The sequence below is a fragment of the Neopelma chrysocephalum genome, unplaced genomic scaffold (assembly GCF_003984885.1).
Source record: "Neopelma chrysocephalum unplaced genomic scaffold, ASM398488v2 Primary Assembly neopelma1_23b, whole genome shotgun sequence".
NCBI classification, from domain to species: domain Eukaryota; kingdom Metazoa; phylum Chordata; class Aves; order Passeriformes; family Pipridae; genus Neopelma; species Neopelma chrysocephalum.
In genome coordinates, this window is record NW_020897692.1 from 13934818 (window position 1) to 13952828 (window position 18011).

General features: G+C 38.5%; 1 protein-coding gene across 9 annotated transcripts in view; it reads right to left on the reverse strand.

Annotated features, from left to right (window-relative positions):
• Positions 1 to 452: 452 nt before the first annotated feature.
• ADGRB3 (adhesion G protein-coupled receptor B3) overlaps positions 453 to 18011 on the reverse strand; it is a 478342-nt gene continuing 460783 nt past the window's right edge. For 6 of the 9 annotated variants that reach the window (XM_027698043.1, XM_027698023.1, XM_027698059.1 and 3 more), the window contains 3 exons: positions 11883 to 11918; positions 3143 to 3247; positions 1069 to 1272 (listed from right to left, as the gene is read on the reverse strand). In XM_027698043.1, the coding sequence (XP_027553844.1) occupies positions 1084 to 1272; positions 3143 to 3247; positions 11883 to 11918 (330 nt within the window). In that variant the 3' untranslated portion in view covers positions 1069 to 1083. Of the gene's footprint in view, positions 1273 to 3142; positions 3248 to 11882; positions 11919 to 18011 lie in introns of all 9 variants that reach the window. The other 3 variants (XM_027698015.1, XM_027698070.1, XM_027698080.1) reach the window with 3 other exon arrangements.

Here is an 18011-nt window from a genome sequence, read left to right on the forward strand (position 1 = left end):
TTTGGTTTTGTTTTTGTTTTTGTTTTTTTTTTTGTCTAAAATACTTACAAATTTTTTATCTTGAATGTCTTTCTTGTTATACAGCAACAAGACCATGCACGAGATGTAATGATTCTAAGTCAACATTTTCTTTGGGTGCTGTGTATTGAAAGTTATTTTCCATTATTTGTCTTTCTGCTACTCGACAAAAATTCTTATAAAACAGAACAATTGTAGTAGTACTCTGACAAGTCCAATTTATATGGTACATTGTCACAAAAGAATACCTAAGAAAATGCAGAATGGCTATGCAAACCTCCTAATATGATTTAGAAACTCCTTGTAGAAGCTACATACAACATACTATTAAAACTGCAAATACATATTAAATATGTGTGTCTTTAAAGAAAACTTTATAAATATTCAAATTTAAGATAAACCAATATGGAATAAAATGCACTAGGAAACTGATATGTAGACAAAGGTTTATTTACACCATACAACATTTTAAATATTTTATACACAGCTGCAGCAGAGAAAGCTACTCTGAGCTTTCCAGAGAAAACTGCAATAATAAAGATGTGAAATATATTATTCATATAAAAGTGAGATTATTACTTTATTGCATTTAAAGCAATGAAGAATGTAGCTCAACAGACATTCATTTAATGACAAAAACTTTGCTTTTATATTATAAAGTAAAAAGTGTAGTAATGGCCAAACAGACTGTTATAAACTTTAAAAACTGCATAAATATATACATTGTGCTTCATGGTGAAGTTTTTTGAAAACTAAACCAAATGAAGCTGTTACAACATGAATCGTTGCTTGAGGTTTATCTATAAAGATTACCTTACAAATCCATTCCACGGGTACTTACAACACACGATGGTAAGAATTGTACACCTGGTTCTCCACTAGCTGCACTAGTGGGAATATACTGTACGAAAAAAACCACTGACATTTGGCACAGGAAGAGCCTGGCATAAAGGAGTCGCAATGTTCAGACAGGAGCGTCAGGATTGTCAGGATTCCCAAAGTCTCTTTATTGTCAGTGCAACGAATTATTTTTGTTTTGTTTCTGTTTTGTTCAGTTTGTTTTTGTTAAACTTCTGTTTGAAAGTCACCTTCTTGCACGTCTAAGGGCAAGTTCAGACATTTCTCCCACTCTGCTGGTCTGAGTTCTAAAGCATCTTTTGCCTCTGTGTCTAATACGTTTATCGTTGTATAGTGTTGGTAGTCGCCTGTGGTTTTGAAACTGTCCCACGGAGCTTTGCTCGGTCCTGAGTTCTCCTGAAGACCAAAGAAAGAAGAATTAAAACCAAGGATGAAATAACGTGGTTTCCATGTATAAGGCTGTTTGCTTTCATGAGACACAGAAGCCAGAGAGAGGAAATGGCTTTGCAGGGAGCCAGGCTGGTGGGTGTTCAGCACCACTGCAACTCTTTCTCTGTGAACAATCAACACTTTGGCAGGCTCCTCACCCGAGCTGCCAGCTAAGCCCTTTCTTTCACAAGAACCAATGTAGTGAGGAATGGCCGAATGATCCAGTCCCAATAGCCATCTTTCTAATAGTGGTTGTGTAGAAGAATGGAAGAAGGGGAGGTATTAGAGGATAGTTTGCTGGCTGAAATATGGAGTGGTTTGAAAGAGAGATTGCCAGCTGGATTTTAAATTGTGGCAGGTGCATGACAGAAACACAGAAGCCTTGAAAATGCTGTGAGAGCCACCTTGCTGGTTTTGGATTTTTTTTTTTTTTGCATGCTAAGTTTTATAGGGTAAAAGACATTATAGACTATGACCAATTTAATTAGTGATTTCTGCTGTAACATGATGGGTGGGATTCAGTTGCCAAAACCTAACGTTTTTGCACCGTTTTAGTTGCCTTTGGACTTTCTTTTTGATCTCCACCAATCTTTCATGAGAGGTGCAGGTCTCCTTTGAGTCTTCTGTCATCACTGCCTGTACCACGTGGTAAACTAAGACCTCTGAGACTGTCTAAAATAGTCTGAGATGCCTATATTTAGGTACCTGGATCACTCTCTGACTGTCTCACAGATAGACCATTCCTCTAGGCAGCTTTTTTTGGCAGATCTTTCAAAAACACAGCGCTGATGCGAAACAGAGTAAACACAATTCTTCCACTGAGATTCCCTTTGAGATTTTGAATTAATTCCAGCTTTATATGAACAGCAAATCTCAAGTAGGGAGACAAATGAAAACTGTACATGTCAACAAATCTCAGAAGGAGAAGTGAGCGAGAACTTGATACAAAATAACACATATCACAGCTAAAGGTTCATCAAAGAATCAGGGCTAAATTTCTGCTGGATTAAGATGATGTAAATGATGTAAATCCATTGGCCTCACATCTGCTTAATACCTCTTCTTCATGTCTGAGAGCAGCTCTTCTGAAAAAGTTATAGAATACAATGATTCTAGCTTAGTTCCATTGAATATACAATTTTCACATTATAAAATTATATAAAAATTATTACTAATCAAAATATTACTGCTAACAAATACGTCAGACTAAATTAGCTGTTTTAATTAGGTGAAATCAACTATGTACTTGCTCTCATTATCAGATGCAGTCAGGGTGTAATGCATGTGTGTACGAGTGTGTGTGTATAAATTTGAATTATGACGATAGCAGCCTCAACTCAGGATGATTTAATTTTTGCTTTTCCCATGGTAAATATTTATAAACCTATTATGGAAAAGACATGGCATTACAGAGATCCCGTGTGCTTTCCAGACCTTCTCACGTATAGGTAAATCTAGCTAGACTTGTTCGTAGTAACTAATTTAATATCTCCTTGCCTAGCCAGAGGAAAAACCCTATTGGCCAAATTATATCAGTGAGCTGATTTGTCTATACAAAGCCCTTTAGACTCAGTAGGCATATGCAGATTTGAAATGTGTTTCCTACAGTTCAAATACTTGTCATCTATAATGATGTCAGTGAGTTAGTTATGGTCTAGCTGTAAAACCTAATGAGTCTCGTCATAGGTTAGATTACTGAAAATATCTTCTGTTTTTATTTCTGAGGCTGCCTAAAGGTGAGGTCTTCTTGGGAAAAATACTGAATTCAAAGGGCTCTTATTTCATTGTTGTTCTTCAGGATCCATCATATTTTAAATACAATAGAAGGAAAACTTACCATACTGCCTGATTTTGGTACATCCCGAAATCTGTCCAGAGTCTGAAATTTCTGATTTAACTCTTGAAACAATTCCATGTGCCTCTTTCTTGTATGCATGACCTTCTGCAAAATGGAACATAATTGCTTATATTTATAATTGAATCTGTTTGTTTTTTTTTTTTAGAGGAGCATTATTTTTCCCAACATAATAAAGTAAATTGAATTTGGCAGGGCCATCTTTTCCCTATAGACTCAACCAATGGAAGTGAATTGCACTGAGCCTTCTCTCTGCTCTGTTTAATGTTCATCCTGTGTACAAGAGACTGTTTTCACCCCACATTTATTGAGCTGGTGTTTTTCCACTAGCTTAGATGCATTCTGAAAGTGATGGCGATTTCTCAGAAGAACATTTCTCTTGCACATTAGGAATATTTTCTGGAATTTCTGATTCCAGCATGGACGCTCATATTTTAATATCTGTAGGAAAGCAACAGCAGTTTGTAATTGTCCCTGTCAGAATAATTTTCATGAGGACGCTGAACTCAGAACTTGGCTCAAAATGGAAAATCCCCAAATGTTATGTCTTTTTAATTAGACATCTTCTTGTCATTCCAATCATTATAAAATGCAGTTGGAAACTCATTCATATTAAGCAAAGTAGGCACAGTTTTTCAATTGCTTTCTTATTTTATGGACAAAGCAATTGGAAACCATTCTCCCTCTAGCCCATGCATAGGGCACTCTTCCACAAAAACTAATTACATGGCACTCCTGTGCAAGAGGTGGGGACCCCAAACAACCCTCACAGTTCTCAGGTCTCAGTTCACAGGCCTCAGTCATGAATCTCCCTGGGGCAGCTACATGGAGTGTGAAGCTGTTTTTCAAGTCTAGGTTGTAAACTCTATCATCAGAGTTGTTTTCAAAGAAATTCATGCTCAGTTATGGATTCAGACCAGCCTCTGGAGCAAAGCTGAAGGCTGCTTACTGTTGAACCAGTCTCATGGTTCTGTGGTCTCGATGGACAAGGGACAGGAGGGACTAAGGATACTTCACCTCAGTCCAACAGAGGATGGGCTCAGCTTGACTTTTCTTAAGCTTTTGTAACTAACTGTTTGAACTTGAGTTACAGTTGAGGCAGCAGCCAGTAATGCTGACAGAAGAGGTGCAGGACACAGGCCTCTGTGCAAGTCCACTAATTGTCAAGCCTGACTTTCCCTGGAGTGGTGCTTGACAAACTCTGCAAACTTATGTATGTGGTACCTCAGTGTGACCCTTTCTAGCAAGTAACACTCCTGACAAGCCTAGGTTAGTACCTTTTAAAACAGAGTGACAGTAGTTGACCCTCAATAATCCTTTATCAATACCAATTTTAACTTTATCTTTCATTTGCATTATGTGTTTACAGATTTCATGAAATGTGGCTGCTCTTTAGGCCATGCATTTATACTGCTATGCTGTAATAACCATATTATCCTTAATATAGCCACACTGTAGCTTGAGAACTTATTTCATTTCTGACAACAGAAAATTGGTGGCATTATTCACAAATGAGACGTGATACATCAAGCAGTCAAATGCCTATTAACTTAACATGAGTTGTGGGTTGAATAAGGGAAAACTTTGTGTAGGATTTGGTAATAAACTCCTTGCACAATGTAATTTAACTAGAGAGAGCTGATCTAAATTTTTGAGAGGAGTTTCACTTTAGTGACTTCCTGGGGATTCTTTTAAGATACTGCTGTTTTAGTAGATAGGAGTATATAGCAAATTTCATTTACATAGAATTTAAAAGGAAACATTCTACCTCAAAGATTATTATTGGCTGAAATAAGCAGAAATGATGATAGGAATAAAACAGTTTTGGTGGGTTAAAATACTGGCTCTAAAAAGCAGTAAATAGCATATGACTGTGAAACAAGTATCTCCATTTGGAAACTTTTTAGTAGAAGGCTAAGAATATAGAGAATGCTACTTTCTGATGTCTTTTCCCAAATCGTGTACCCAAGATGTCGTTAAATAGCAAATATGAATAATGCAAATGTCTTACTCAGTTCATTACATTATTCTTGAGGAGAAGCAGGTGGGAGGAGAAATAAAACACTTGCACTGGGAAGTCTGCCAGAAAAAAAAGGCTTTAAATTTTATTCTTAATAGCAGAATGACTGGTATGAACATGCCCCTATGGATCTTTCAGTTGCTTTGTGTTTTCCTGGCTTCCATTCCATAATTCCTACCCACTGACAGCCACCCCCTCCCCACTGCTTATAAAGAACGATCTGAACTGAAGGTGAGGTGCAGTAACTTCAATTTCCAATTTTAACTTTATTTTCTAGACTTCTTTCAAAATCCTGGTTAGAAAGCACCATCTTATCTCCTAGGAAATATGCTCTAATATGCGTCTTTCTCTTTTATGAGAAAACAACCTACAGAGTATTTGTAGGGGGTTAATCTCTTTTCTCTATGAAATGAGCAATGGGAAAACCACTACTTTATTAATCTTAGAAATACATAATTTTTATCAAAACAAAGCTGGAGATCTTGACCACTATATACTTGGATGATTGTGATAGCATCAGACCTGAACAGGATGGAAAATGCTGCACTTTGAAAGCACACTTTCTTTAGATGCAGCTACACATCTGCCCATTAATTCCACATCTCTGCCAGAAGCACTTGAGTTAGACACCAGGCTACAGACACACATCTTCTTGTGGTCTTTCCTGCAGGTTCCATAACTCTTGTGCCCCATAGCCTAAAGGGGGTTAAGCTGAACTGACATCCCTTTCACATTTCTACCTCCACTCACAAGTCAGATAGAGTGTGTGTTTTGAAGAGACTATGCCTTACTCTGATGAGCATCTGCTCACAGAAAGGGATTCAGAGTGTGGATGGCTATCATCAAGATGGGAAGAACTTCAAACATAACTCTGTACTCAGCTCCCTTATTTCTTTTTTTTTTTTTTTTTTAATTTAGGGTTTTAGCTAAACTCTAACTCAAGAACAAATATTGTCATGAATATTTCATGACACCCCACCTGGAGTATTGTATTCAGCTCTGGGGTCCCCAACATAAGATCGACATGGACCTTTTGGAGCAACTGCAGAGGAGGGTGACAAAGATGATCAGAGGGCTGAAGCACCTCTACTATGAAGTCAAACTGAGAGAGCTGGGGTTGTTCAGCCTGAAGAAGAGAAGGCTTCAGGGACACCATACAGCAGCCTTCCAGTACCTAATGAGGCCTACAAGAGAGCTGGAGATGTACTTTTTACAAGAATGTGTAGTGATAGGACACATGGTGATGGCTTTAAGCTGAAAGAGTGTAGGTTTAGATTAGATATAGGAAGAAATCTTTTTTGATGAGGGTGGTAAGACCCTGGAACAGATTGCCCAGAGAAGTTGCAAATGCCCCACCCCTGGAAGTGTTCAAGGCCAGGTTGGATGGGGCTCTGAGCAACCTGGTCTAGTGGGAGGAGTCCCTGACCATGGTAGGGGTTGGAACTAGATGATCGCTAATGTCTGTTCCAAAGGTATTCTGTGATTCTATGATTTGTGGCCAACAAATAACAACATAATAATAATCATCATCCATCATCATTATCATGACAATGTCATTTATTTTCCTTAGAGATTTTCTATTCTGTCACAGGTAAAAATATTGTCTCTCAAATATTGTATGAAGCAGCTAAGTGAAAAGAACAGATGGGGGAATGCCTTCCCAACCATATAATGGAAGCATGCTGTGTTTTCAAGATGTTATAGGTATCATCAGTTGCCAAACTTGGGAACAGGAAGGGATCTTTCCCTGCAGGTATTTTTTTTTTACCTTTGCCTTCAAGAGATGTCTTCAGGTTAGTAAGAGAAGGATTTTAAACTTCTGTGAGTTGTAATGTTATAATGAATAGCTATGGCAGATAAAATTCTGAAGGAATGCAGCTCCAGCAATTAGTTATCAATTTAGCATTATTGCTGGTGAGAACCTACTGCTCTGTGGAAAGACAAGAAGACATTCTTGTATTCACACTTGTCTGGTGTATCCTTGCTCTCCCTTAGAGCCAGAGATGACTTGAATCCTGGGGATCAGGGTAATAAGGCACTTTTCTGAATTATTTGGCATAAATGTTATTAGCAGAGTAGATCCAATGAATGGCTGATAGAGAGAAGAGAGTGGGGTTGCTGGGGAAATACAGCACTCAGACACTCTCATGGAATTTAAAGGTAGTTGTGATCTTGAATCCTAAAATGCATGTCAATAGTAGTGTTTAACTCTCCCGTATGTTTTTGTGATTGCCAGAGCACACCTATTCTAAAGTCTTCCTGGGAATTTCTACAGCATCTGTATTTCTGTTCAACATAATTAGAATGAATTTTATTTGATCTGACAGCTAACTGTTAGTGCTGAGACTTAATGAAAAAGATACCTGTACATCTTTAGGGAAAAAATGATTGGGGGTAGAGGGCACCTAGCTGGGGTTACCATAGCCAGCAGCAGCAAGGATCCAAATTGTCCAGACCAATAATTTTGCTCATGTTTTGAATACCAGACCGCATGAATAAGTCTAAACTAATCCTTGGTAATAGCGAGAAAAAAGTGGTAAAGCTGTTGCATGTTGACTGTTTATTTAGCAAAATTCAAAGTTCAACTAAATTAGTCAGCGTTTTACAAAATCTAATAATGGAGTGCATATTATGCAGCAGAAATGCTTTCTGTGGACAGACTAACCCCCATTTGTTACAGTCTGTCTTTTTGTTCCTATGTAAAGGGATAATTTAGGAATGCAATGGTAAACTATCTAAAATGGGAAAACAAGATACAGGTGCTCAGTTTTGAGACCTTCCCCTCTAACCAGCTTAAGATATATGATAAGGGCTACCAGTTTGGATGTCATCTTTTTCCCTCTCTCTTTCCTTTGAATGGGGACATAAGTTTTCTATAACAGTACCCACACAGTCACAGGTCTTTTCTTATTTATAATCCATTGCAAAGGCCCTTAAAACTACATCTGTATTTCTGCATGTATTAGAGATAATAGGGACAGGAAGTATTTTATGGTGTTGAGTAGTCTTAGTCTAGCTAAGACTGTCCACATTACATAGCAGCTGGCTTTGAGTTTTATCTGTGGCTCTTGGAGAAAAATTGATTTTGTCATGTTTATTTGATTTTCCTTCAAATTATCTATATTGAGGTGAATGTTCCATTGGAACTCACTAGAACAGCCTTTTTTTTTTTTTTAACTATGACTCTGCAGTATTAAGTCAAACATGTCCAAGACTATTCTCTGGCACCATCTACCATGGAATGTTCTCTATGAATACTAAATTATTCTAAATTCTCTTAATCTCCCAAGTAAGAATTCTACAATCAAATTGTCTACTGTAAATGGCACCCAGACGGTGCTGGTTCCCTAATGACCCTCAAAAACTTTTTGGAAAGGCAAAGGTCATCCAGACTAAAATAATGTGAAGGTCATTCTAAAAATTAATCCATATAGAAGCTGGAAATTTGCCACCCAGGAATATTCCCTCAAATGCCTAATATAGTAAGGTGGGCATAGCCTGAGTGTTTGTCTTGTATGGATATAGTGAGAGGTTGAGGGTGTAGAGATTGCTGGGAGAGTGTTAAAAGGAAAAGGACAGAGGGAGCCAAACTGACACAGCCTTGTCCATACTGCATACTTAGCATCTCTTATCCTCAGAACCACATCCATGTCATTCTATCATTTATTATCAGAACTGTGGAAGGGCATTGTCTCAGAGAATGCCAGCTGGCACTGCTCAGAGACACAGCAGAGAAAGTGTTACACATTTAAGTAGTATGTCCAATCAGTCTGGCTTGATCTCACCTCCAGACTCTATTCTATTTTGCAGTCAAGCTGCTTTGAGGTATCCAAATAGCAGCATTTTAGACGCATCATACTATCTCAATTCCCTTCATTGGGATGTCTTCCTGAGTGAAGGAATCTGGGTGGCCCTTTGAACATTTTATAGCTTTTTTATTTTGTTTAGCCTTAGAGAGATGGACACACTAAGTGCAAGGATACAGGAAAGCCTACAGACATAATCAGAGGAATCATAAAACAGGGAGGTGAGAGTCCATACTTGTAAAACACAGTAGCAACTGGCACAGTATTGTTACCGCTCTCACTTCCTTAGCAGTCACTCCCAAAGGCCTCATCCTCTCCTTTCTACAAACATCTTTTCCTGCATTTTAATAGTAATTCTAAAAGTATTAGACCATGAAGCAACAATATTGCAAACAAGTCAAGACAAAGGTGTAAGCACTTTAAATACACAATGACACAAAGCTGGGAGGAGTGGCTGATAGCCCAGAGTGCTGTGCAGCCCTTCAGAAGGACCTCAACAGGTTGGAGAGATGGGCAGAGAAGAACCTTCTGTAATTCGACAAAGGCAAATGCAGGGTCCTGTACCCAGTGAAGAATAACCCTAGGCACCAGTACAAGCTGGGCCAACCTGCTGGAAAGCAGCTCTGTGGAGAAGGACCTGGGGGTCCTCCTGGTGGACAGCAAGCTGTCCATGAGGCAACAGTGTGTCCTTGTGGCCAAGAAGGCCAATGGTATTCTGGGGTGCATTAGGAAGAGCATTGCCAGCAGGTTGAGGGAGGTGATCCTGCCCCTCTACTAAGCCCTGGTGAGGCAAATCTGGAGTGCTGTGCCCAGTTCAGGAGAGACATGGAGCTCCTGGAGTGGGTCCAATGGAGGGCAACAAAGATGATTAAGGGACTTGAACATCTCTCTTATAAGGAAAAGCTAAGGGACCTGGGCCTGTTCAGCCTCAAGAAAAGATGTCTGAGAGGGGAGCTCATCATTGTATGTATGTATCTGAAGGGAGGGTGTCAAGAAGATGGAGTCAGGTTCTTCTTGGTGGTGCCAAGCAACAGGACAAGAGGCAATGGGCAGAAACTGATACACAGGAAGTCCCACCTGAATATGAGGAAGAACTTCTTTACTATGTGGGTGACCACGCACTGGAACAAGATTGCCCAGAGAGGTTGTGGAGTCTCCTTCACTGCAGATATCCAAGAAGTGTCTGGACACGACCCTGTGCAGTGTGCTCTAGGATGACCCTGCTTGAGCAGGGAGGTTGGACCAGATGACCCACTGTGGTGCCTTCCAACCTTACCCATTCTGTGATTCTGTGAAACTATGTGAGTCAAGAGAAAAGACGTAATGGGTGGCCTGACTCTTGAGAGTAGAATGTACACTGCATTGTTGGTGTTTATTTGGTGTCAGATTATGTTCCTGAGTGATAGGAAGAATGTTTTAGTACCTGTTCACAGAGAATGCTCTGATTGTGAACAGCATGATATTTCTATGTTTCAATAAAGAACAGTCAAATTTAAAATTCTTTATATCACTATAATTTTAAAACTTCCAACCATATTGCTTGAATTTAATTTTAGAATTGCTTGCTTATCAGAATTTTGCTATTATTTCTTCTTACTTTCTATGCATTGATCCTAAAACATATTTAAGGTAATATTTTAATTTTATTTTCCTTAAAATTTCCTGTGTGAATCTTTCTCTGGTGCATTATTTGAGATATTACATGAGGACTTAAGGTAGCTATAGTGTCTAGGCCAAAATGACCTAAGAGATTAAGGCATGATGCTAAAGTACCAAGAAATCACCATCAAACATGGAGGATCAGTATTTCAGCAAAAGCAGGTCACCAAAGCAAACCCTTCTTCCTTGCAAGTCTCCTATGACCACTGCTATGGCTAGTTCTGCCTCTTTCTTTTCTACGAACTAGAATTTGAAATCTGGAAGTACACGTGTGTGCTTAGAGCCCAAATAATAGTAAAAATTGTTTTTGTTTGTGCATGCAGACAGGGTAATTTTTGAATTTATGGTTGATATATACTGATTGTTGGCTTTCAAATTTATCTCAAGATCCGTAGGTTTCTTGCAAATATATTTGTTCAGCTTCTCTGGAGACACACATAATGAATTGTATCAAACTACTTCTATGCACGAACAGACAACCTATGTAAAAATCCCAAACCCATAAATTATGAACGTTCCCTTGAAAACGAACTGTTGTATTCCTTCTGGCAGGATCAGAGAAAAAAACCGCTCAAATAAACAAAACTCTGAGAGAACAATCATACTGACTGAGGTAGAACAAAATAGTCATTAACTATCACAACTAAACCTTCTCACTCAAAAGGGTCTAGAGTCTGAAATTGTGGATATCCAGCCTAAAGAACCTTACATGAACTTGATTTTTATTTAGCATGTGATCCATTAGCTTTGACACCTTCAGCACTTTATCATTCAAAATTTGACACATTCATAATCACTACTTGGATTTGAAACTCACATGGCAGTAAATTAGTATTGAAGACAGATAAAAAAATTATCAAGAATCTTTTGAACAAAGCAATCTTCTGCTACCTGATGTAGCCTGTTCTACAGAAGTGTCACACTTTTTCAATAGGTAGAGCGCCAGCAACAGAAAAAAAAACCCAACAAAACAAACCCAGATGAAAATGAAGAGGCAAAGAATTTAAAAACTGAAATAATGATGGTTAATATTGCAATATGACAGTTTGATCTCAGAACATTTTGCAAACAAGTTGCACCAAAGTAGTTTTAATGAATTGTTCATCATGTTCTGTACAGTACCAATTGAAAAACCCTATCACATCTACTATGTCAGAAGGCTGAAATCTGCTAAAATGAACACATTTACTTTTAGGAAAATGCTTTTAATAATCAGGAATAATTCAGTAAAACTTACTTCAAAGTCAAGGTCCGAATAACGTGATTTTCTTCTCTATTAAGCAGTAAAAAAAAAAAGAAAAAAGAGGTTGTATTAACAAGGGGACTATTCACCAAATCATATTAATGAGTCTAAATAACATTCCTGTTTTCCTATCAGGTATATATTAGGTATTCTGTAAGAGGATGTAGATTTTATCTTGATAATTTAAAATTAATGCGTGACTTTGCATAGTTTATTAGACCAATATCATATTATTTTCCCTGAAATAAACCAGACTGCATTTCACCGGGATGCATGATGTGCATGTTATTTGCATGCAATTGAACCTGTCGGTGTATAAAATATATCTACTTCTATACTTTTGTGGTATTTGAAAATTATCATCGTATTTATACTTTTTACACAGCTACCTATACATGTCTATGATTTAGATTTTTATAGGTATACAGAAATCGATCCTTTCCTACATCAGGTTTGGTACATTGGTACAACTCCATTGATTTTAATGGAATAAATGATAGCAAAATCAAGCCAAAGCCATCTACACTTGCCATAGCTTCAGCTTGTTTGTTTGCAATGACAATCTGGATGGAGAAAGCAATGATTTTGTTTTAAACTTATGATAAATCTGATTCAAAGCATCTGATATAAAGCAAAAATGATTTACTAGTGAAGTAATCACTTGAATAAAATGCAACAGAATATGATTGCTCAGACATATCACAAATAATTTAGCACAGAATTTTTTAGATTATAAACAAAACCAATTATAAAGTCAAATTATATAAAAAAGAAGCAGAAATACTATAAATAAGGGATAGAAATATCTTTTTTTTCTTCTAAGGCTGGAAATTAAATGTCTTGCAATAGATTAAAGAGATGTAGAAAGAAGAAGCTAGGTTGCAAAAGCTGAAAAGAGTGCAAAAAACATGAGATTGGAAACAAATCATCTTCAGGAAGGAGACCACTCCAAAAAACCCAAAAAGGCTTACTGCTACAATTTAACCCTAATTTTTGTGGTAGGGCAGGCTGGCTTAAGTAATGGTAAAGGAACTTTTTCAAATTGCACCTAATGTCTTCAGTGAGATACAAATCAAAGTCACTTCGATTTTATTTGGTTTAAAAAAAACCCAGGTTTTAGTAAGCTGTTTGGTTTTCCTGAAACTGAAAGGAATGATTTTACAAATCTTTCATTTGTAGAGAGCAGAAGATGTTTGGTCTCTGAGCCCTTGATAATACTACTTTGTTAAATACTACTTTGTTACATGTTGCCTGCTTTTGCAGTAAAATTTTAATGCTCCAATCCGCAATAATATGAAGACTATCTCTGGAACACTGTTGACACTGATGCCTAAAGGGCTGGGAAGCAGTATCAAAGAACAGTGTAATACAATTAAAACAACCAACAACAACAAGCTTTGGAGAAGCTATCTTTAATCATGAAGGCTTGATTTAACCTAGCACACTTTAAAGAGAATATTTTAAAACAAATTAAACAACTTTTCCCAACTAAGTAACATGAAAACATGGAAACAACAAAGGTCTCGGAGGTAAGAAAAAATATGAGGACATTATACCCAAATTATTAAAGCAGCTAAATTCTTTTGTTTCATTCATGTTAAGAGGGCCACGGTACAAGTGTACCTTTGACATAGGCCTTCATCATTCCACAGTAAATCAGCACCTGAAGAAATCTACGTATTTCTGATGAAGAAGGATCTATTCTTAAGGTACAATTAGAGCACATCTACAACTGAAAAGGCTCAGTGGCTACAAAAGAACAAACATGTACAGCAGATAACAAGGTGAAGTTTACAGGAGTAGCTTTGAAAAATGCTTGAAAAAGCTATTTTTAAGCTAGAGTTCAGTAACAAACCAGATATCATTGAATCATCTGACTGAGAATCCTAAGTAAAACAAAAATTAGGAAGAAATGTGTAGATTGCTAGGTACTGTGATTTGTAAAATTGGAGCATTTTTATTTTGCCTTAAGTCTGTTTAACCACAGTGAAAATATTCCTGGCATAACTGAATTATTAGGTTTTGCAGGCAGAAAACTCTATCACTGTTTACATGGCACAAAGACATATTCAACTGTGCTATTGTCAGAGAAAGGCAACTATTGCAATTTTGCTGTTGGTTCACACCAGTTATGACCAAAAACCACAGGTTTATCTCAGTGAGGATTTTTCTTGGGCTCAACAAGAATCTAATCACAAACATTCATTTTAAACTCACAAAGTTGTGCTTCACATTTTTTTCATGGCTGCATACTATGAAATACAGTGCAAGTGCTGCCACAGTCTATTCTCCAAAGACATAAAAAGTATTTAATTGCCACACACCCAAATGGCAGCAGTGAAGTTCTGCAGGTTTCTGAAAACCAAAGGATGCTGGTTATGAATATGATCCTGCAACACTGAAAGTTATTTGCAATATTGTCACTGACACTACTAGGTAAATGATCAGGTCCTCCTGGCTACTACATCATTGTCTTTTAAATTACTGCAGTGTTATTTTTTGAGAGAGGGAACATATTTAGAAGCGTGAAGTCATTGGGAAACTTATAAGGATAAAAGAGTGTCCCTGCAGTCCCAACTGGAAGTTGACATTTTATTCAATTGTTCTCCTGGTTTCTGCATGATACCTAACAAGCCTAAGCCATGAAAATAATTACTTTGAAATTGCATATATACTTTTTTTCTTTTACGAAGTTTATTTGTTATGTCTCTTTTGTCTGAGAAAAACGGGGTTTTCCACACATACTTAAATGCTTTCAGAAATCAACCATCTAGCTCATTCTACACTTAAAACTAACAAAAGGCAGCAGCTGAGTGGAGTGAGGGGTGAAAATTCCATGCATCAAATGAGTTGCTGAACTGGTAACACCAGTATGTTTCTTTTAAAAAGCTGTTCCCTTTATGTACCTGGAAAACTGAGAATGATTTTAGCCAACATAAAAATGACACTGGAAGCTGGTGTTTTTTTCAAGGATCAGCTGGAGATCGACTTCAGTATTAATGTTAGTAGAATATAGTATTTTGTATTTGACCAAGTTCTGTTATGATGTTTCAGGGCAAGTATAAAGTTTCTACTACAATACTTTCCCTAGGTCTTCAGTAGTTTAGGAATTTCCTTGGGAGGAGCTTATTTTGACATCTAAAATGTGCTAGGGTACTGAATTCCACAATTTAAATAAGTATAACATGACAAAGGAAATGATGTTGTTTATCCCTTTGACATTTCATTTGATGCTCCTGTTTTTTATATTATAGGAGATATGAATAATCATTCCCTATTCACTCCTCACTGATTCACCAATGGTGATATGGGGATGATGGAAGACTTCCCGAGGTGCAGATTGATAGAGAACTTCTGTCTTCTTTAAACTGACTTCCAGCCCAAAGAGCTCAGCAGTGTCTGCAAAGCAGGATGTTAAGCGCTGCAGAGCTGTTTCTGTGTGGGCCACAAGGGCAGCGTCATCAGCATAAAGCAGCTCCCAGACAAGGTGGTTTAAGGTCTTAGTATGGGCCTTCAGTCACCTTAGGTTGAATAGGCTTCCATCAGTACAGTATCGAATGTAGATACCGTCCTGATCATTGAGGTCTGCCGTGGCCCTTTGGAGCATCATGCAGAAAAAGACTGTGAATAGAGTTGTTGCAAGAACACAGCCTTGTTTCACACCATTAGTTATTAGAAAGGGCTCAAAAAGTGCATTGCCATACCTGACTTGGCCGTGTTGATCCTCATGGAGTGAGATGATAATTTTGAGGAACTTGGGGGGACAACCTAAGCATTGCAAAATCTACCATAGACCTTTCCTGCTCACAGTATCGAAAGCCTTGGTAAGGTCAACAAAGGTTACATAGAGACATGAATCAGTGCTCAAACCAGTCCAGCAGTTTAATTACCTGGGTAGCCTCATCTCCTCGGACGGTAAGGTTGACGGAGAGATAGACAACAGGTTAGCAAAGGCATACAGTGCCTTCAGAAAGCTTCATAAAAGAGTTAGGCAAAATAAACACTTGAAGAAAAGTACAAAGATCAGTGTTTACAGAGCCATAGTGCTGTCTACTCTCTTACACGGATCTGAATCATGGGTCATCTACCGCCACCACCTGGGACTCCTAGAACACTTCCATCAATGCTGCCTCCGTACAATCCTAAACATCCACTGGTCAGATTATGTGACTAATACATCTGTTCTAGAACAAGTATCAGTCACAAATATTGAGGCCATGTTGCTGAGAACACAGCTGCGTTGGGCAGGACACGTCTCCAGGATGAAGGACCACCGCCTCCCTAAGATCCTGCTCTATGGTGAACTTGCCACTGGCTGCCGCAAGAGAGGAGCCCCGAAGAGAAGATACAAGGACTCCCTGAAGCAACATCTCAGCCTTGGCCATATTGATCATCATAACTGGTCTACTCTGGCCTCCAATCGGGAGGTCTGAAGACAGACCATCTATAACGCTGCTGATGCTTTTGAGAAAGCACGCAGGATCACTCTGGAGGAGAAAAGACAACGCAGAAAGATTCGTGCCCTGCAGAATTTACCACCAAAGGAGTCTTTCTGCTGTGCCTTTTGCAACCGGACGTGCCTGTCTCGTATTGGCCTTTTTAGCCACCAGTGCGCTTGTAGCAAACGTAGGTAGAGACCTTTCCCAAATCTTCGTTCGCGAAGCCTGACCATGATTCACTCCTCAGTCATCTGTTTTCCAAGCTGAAGAATCCCAGCTGCTGGAGAACTGCAAGGATAAGTAATAGAGGGACTATCTAAAAAGCTGAAGACCCGTGCAATTATTCAGTGGCAGGGAGTTAACTTGCATAATTCTGATAAAAATAAGGGGGGCGGGTAGGCAGTGAACTTAATTGTGCAAGCCATGCACAATTATAAATCTTCCAAAAAAAAGGTCACATCTCAATTTAACAGGCAAGAGTGTGATACCCTTTTTTGAAATACTCCAGTGACAGTTCTGCATTGGTGCTCTACACTGGCAGAAGCCAAATGGTGCCTGTAAATTTGGGAAATTTCAGAGAACAGAAGCAAAAAGTACTTTTAAGAGGAAAGGATAAAAGAGTGATACAACTTTGTTTAAACATTGTCTCTGGAAGAAGCAAACACAGAAGCTTGTTCAGAAACCGTAGAAGGATATAAGCACACAAACAAAACTGGTGTCGGAAAAATCTGAAAAAAATCAGAGATCGTGTTGGGAATAAAGAAAGTTTATGTAACTGTGCAATAATCCGCTAAGGAAAACAATGGAAGCCTTTTACTCTAATCTTGAAAGTGAAGTTTGATTACGTATTAGAGAAATATACTGTAAAAAATGCTCTTACATTGATAGAAGACATGACCTGACAAGATTTTTGCCATCTCTGATTTCTACAGCTCTTTGATCTTAATTGATAAAATCTATTTTAGCAGAAAAAACTCCCCAACCTTCATACCAGGACCAAAGTGAAAATCTGTGAAAGAATATTTGCAGCAGTAATTTGTTTTAAATCAATTTTACTTTGTGCTAATCATGCATAGCTTCTCTGTGTAATTCCAGAACAACTTTAAACTCTGCTGAGGGACAAAAATAGAATTCTGAAGAATAATTTCCATACACCAGCACACACTAATCTACTGGCACCAGGAAAGAGCTGCTCCTGGTAGATGACTAATAAAATCTCTCTCTGTCTCTGTAAAAGGACAAATGCTCGTTTTTTTCCTTATTCTAGTCTGCATTACACCACTACCTGATTGTAGTGGGTTTCTGTGGCTGGGTTTCGGTAGCACGGGGTGGGGGGCTACAGAGGGGGCTTCTGTTAGAAGCTGCTAGAAGCTTCCCCTGTCCCGTGGAGCCAGTGCCAGCCGGCTCCAGGATGGACTTCCTGCTACTGGCCAAGGCTGAGCCAATTAGGAGCAAAAATAACACCTCTGTGATAACATATTTAAGAGCAGAAGATTGTTGCGCAGAAGAAATTCCAGCCAGGGAAGAGCAGAGTGAGAACACGGGAATAAAAACATAGACACCAAGGTCAGTGCAGAAGGAGGGCAGGAGGTGCTCCAGGTGCTGGAGCTGTGGCCCCTGCAGCCTGTGGTGCAGACCTTGGTGGAGCAGCTGTGCCCCTGCAGCCCATGGAGGACCATCGGGG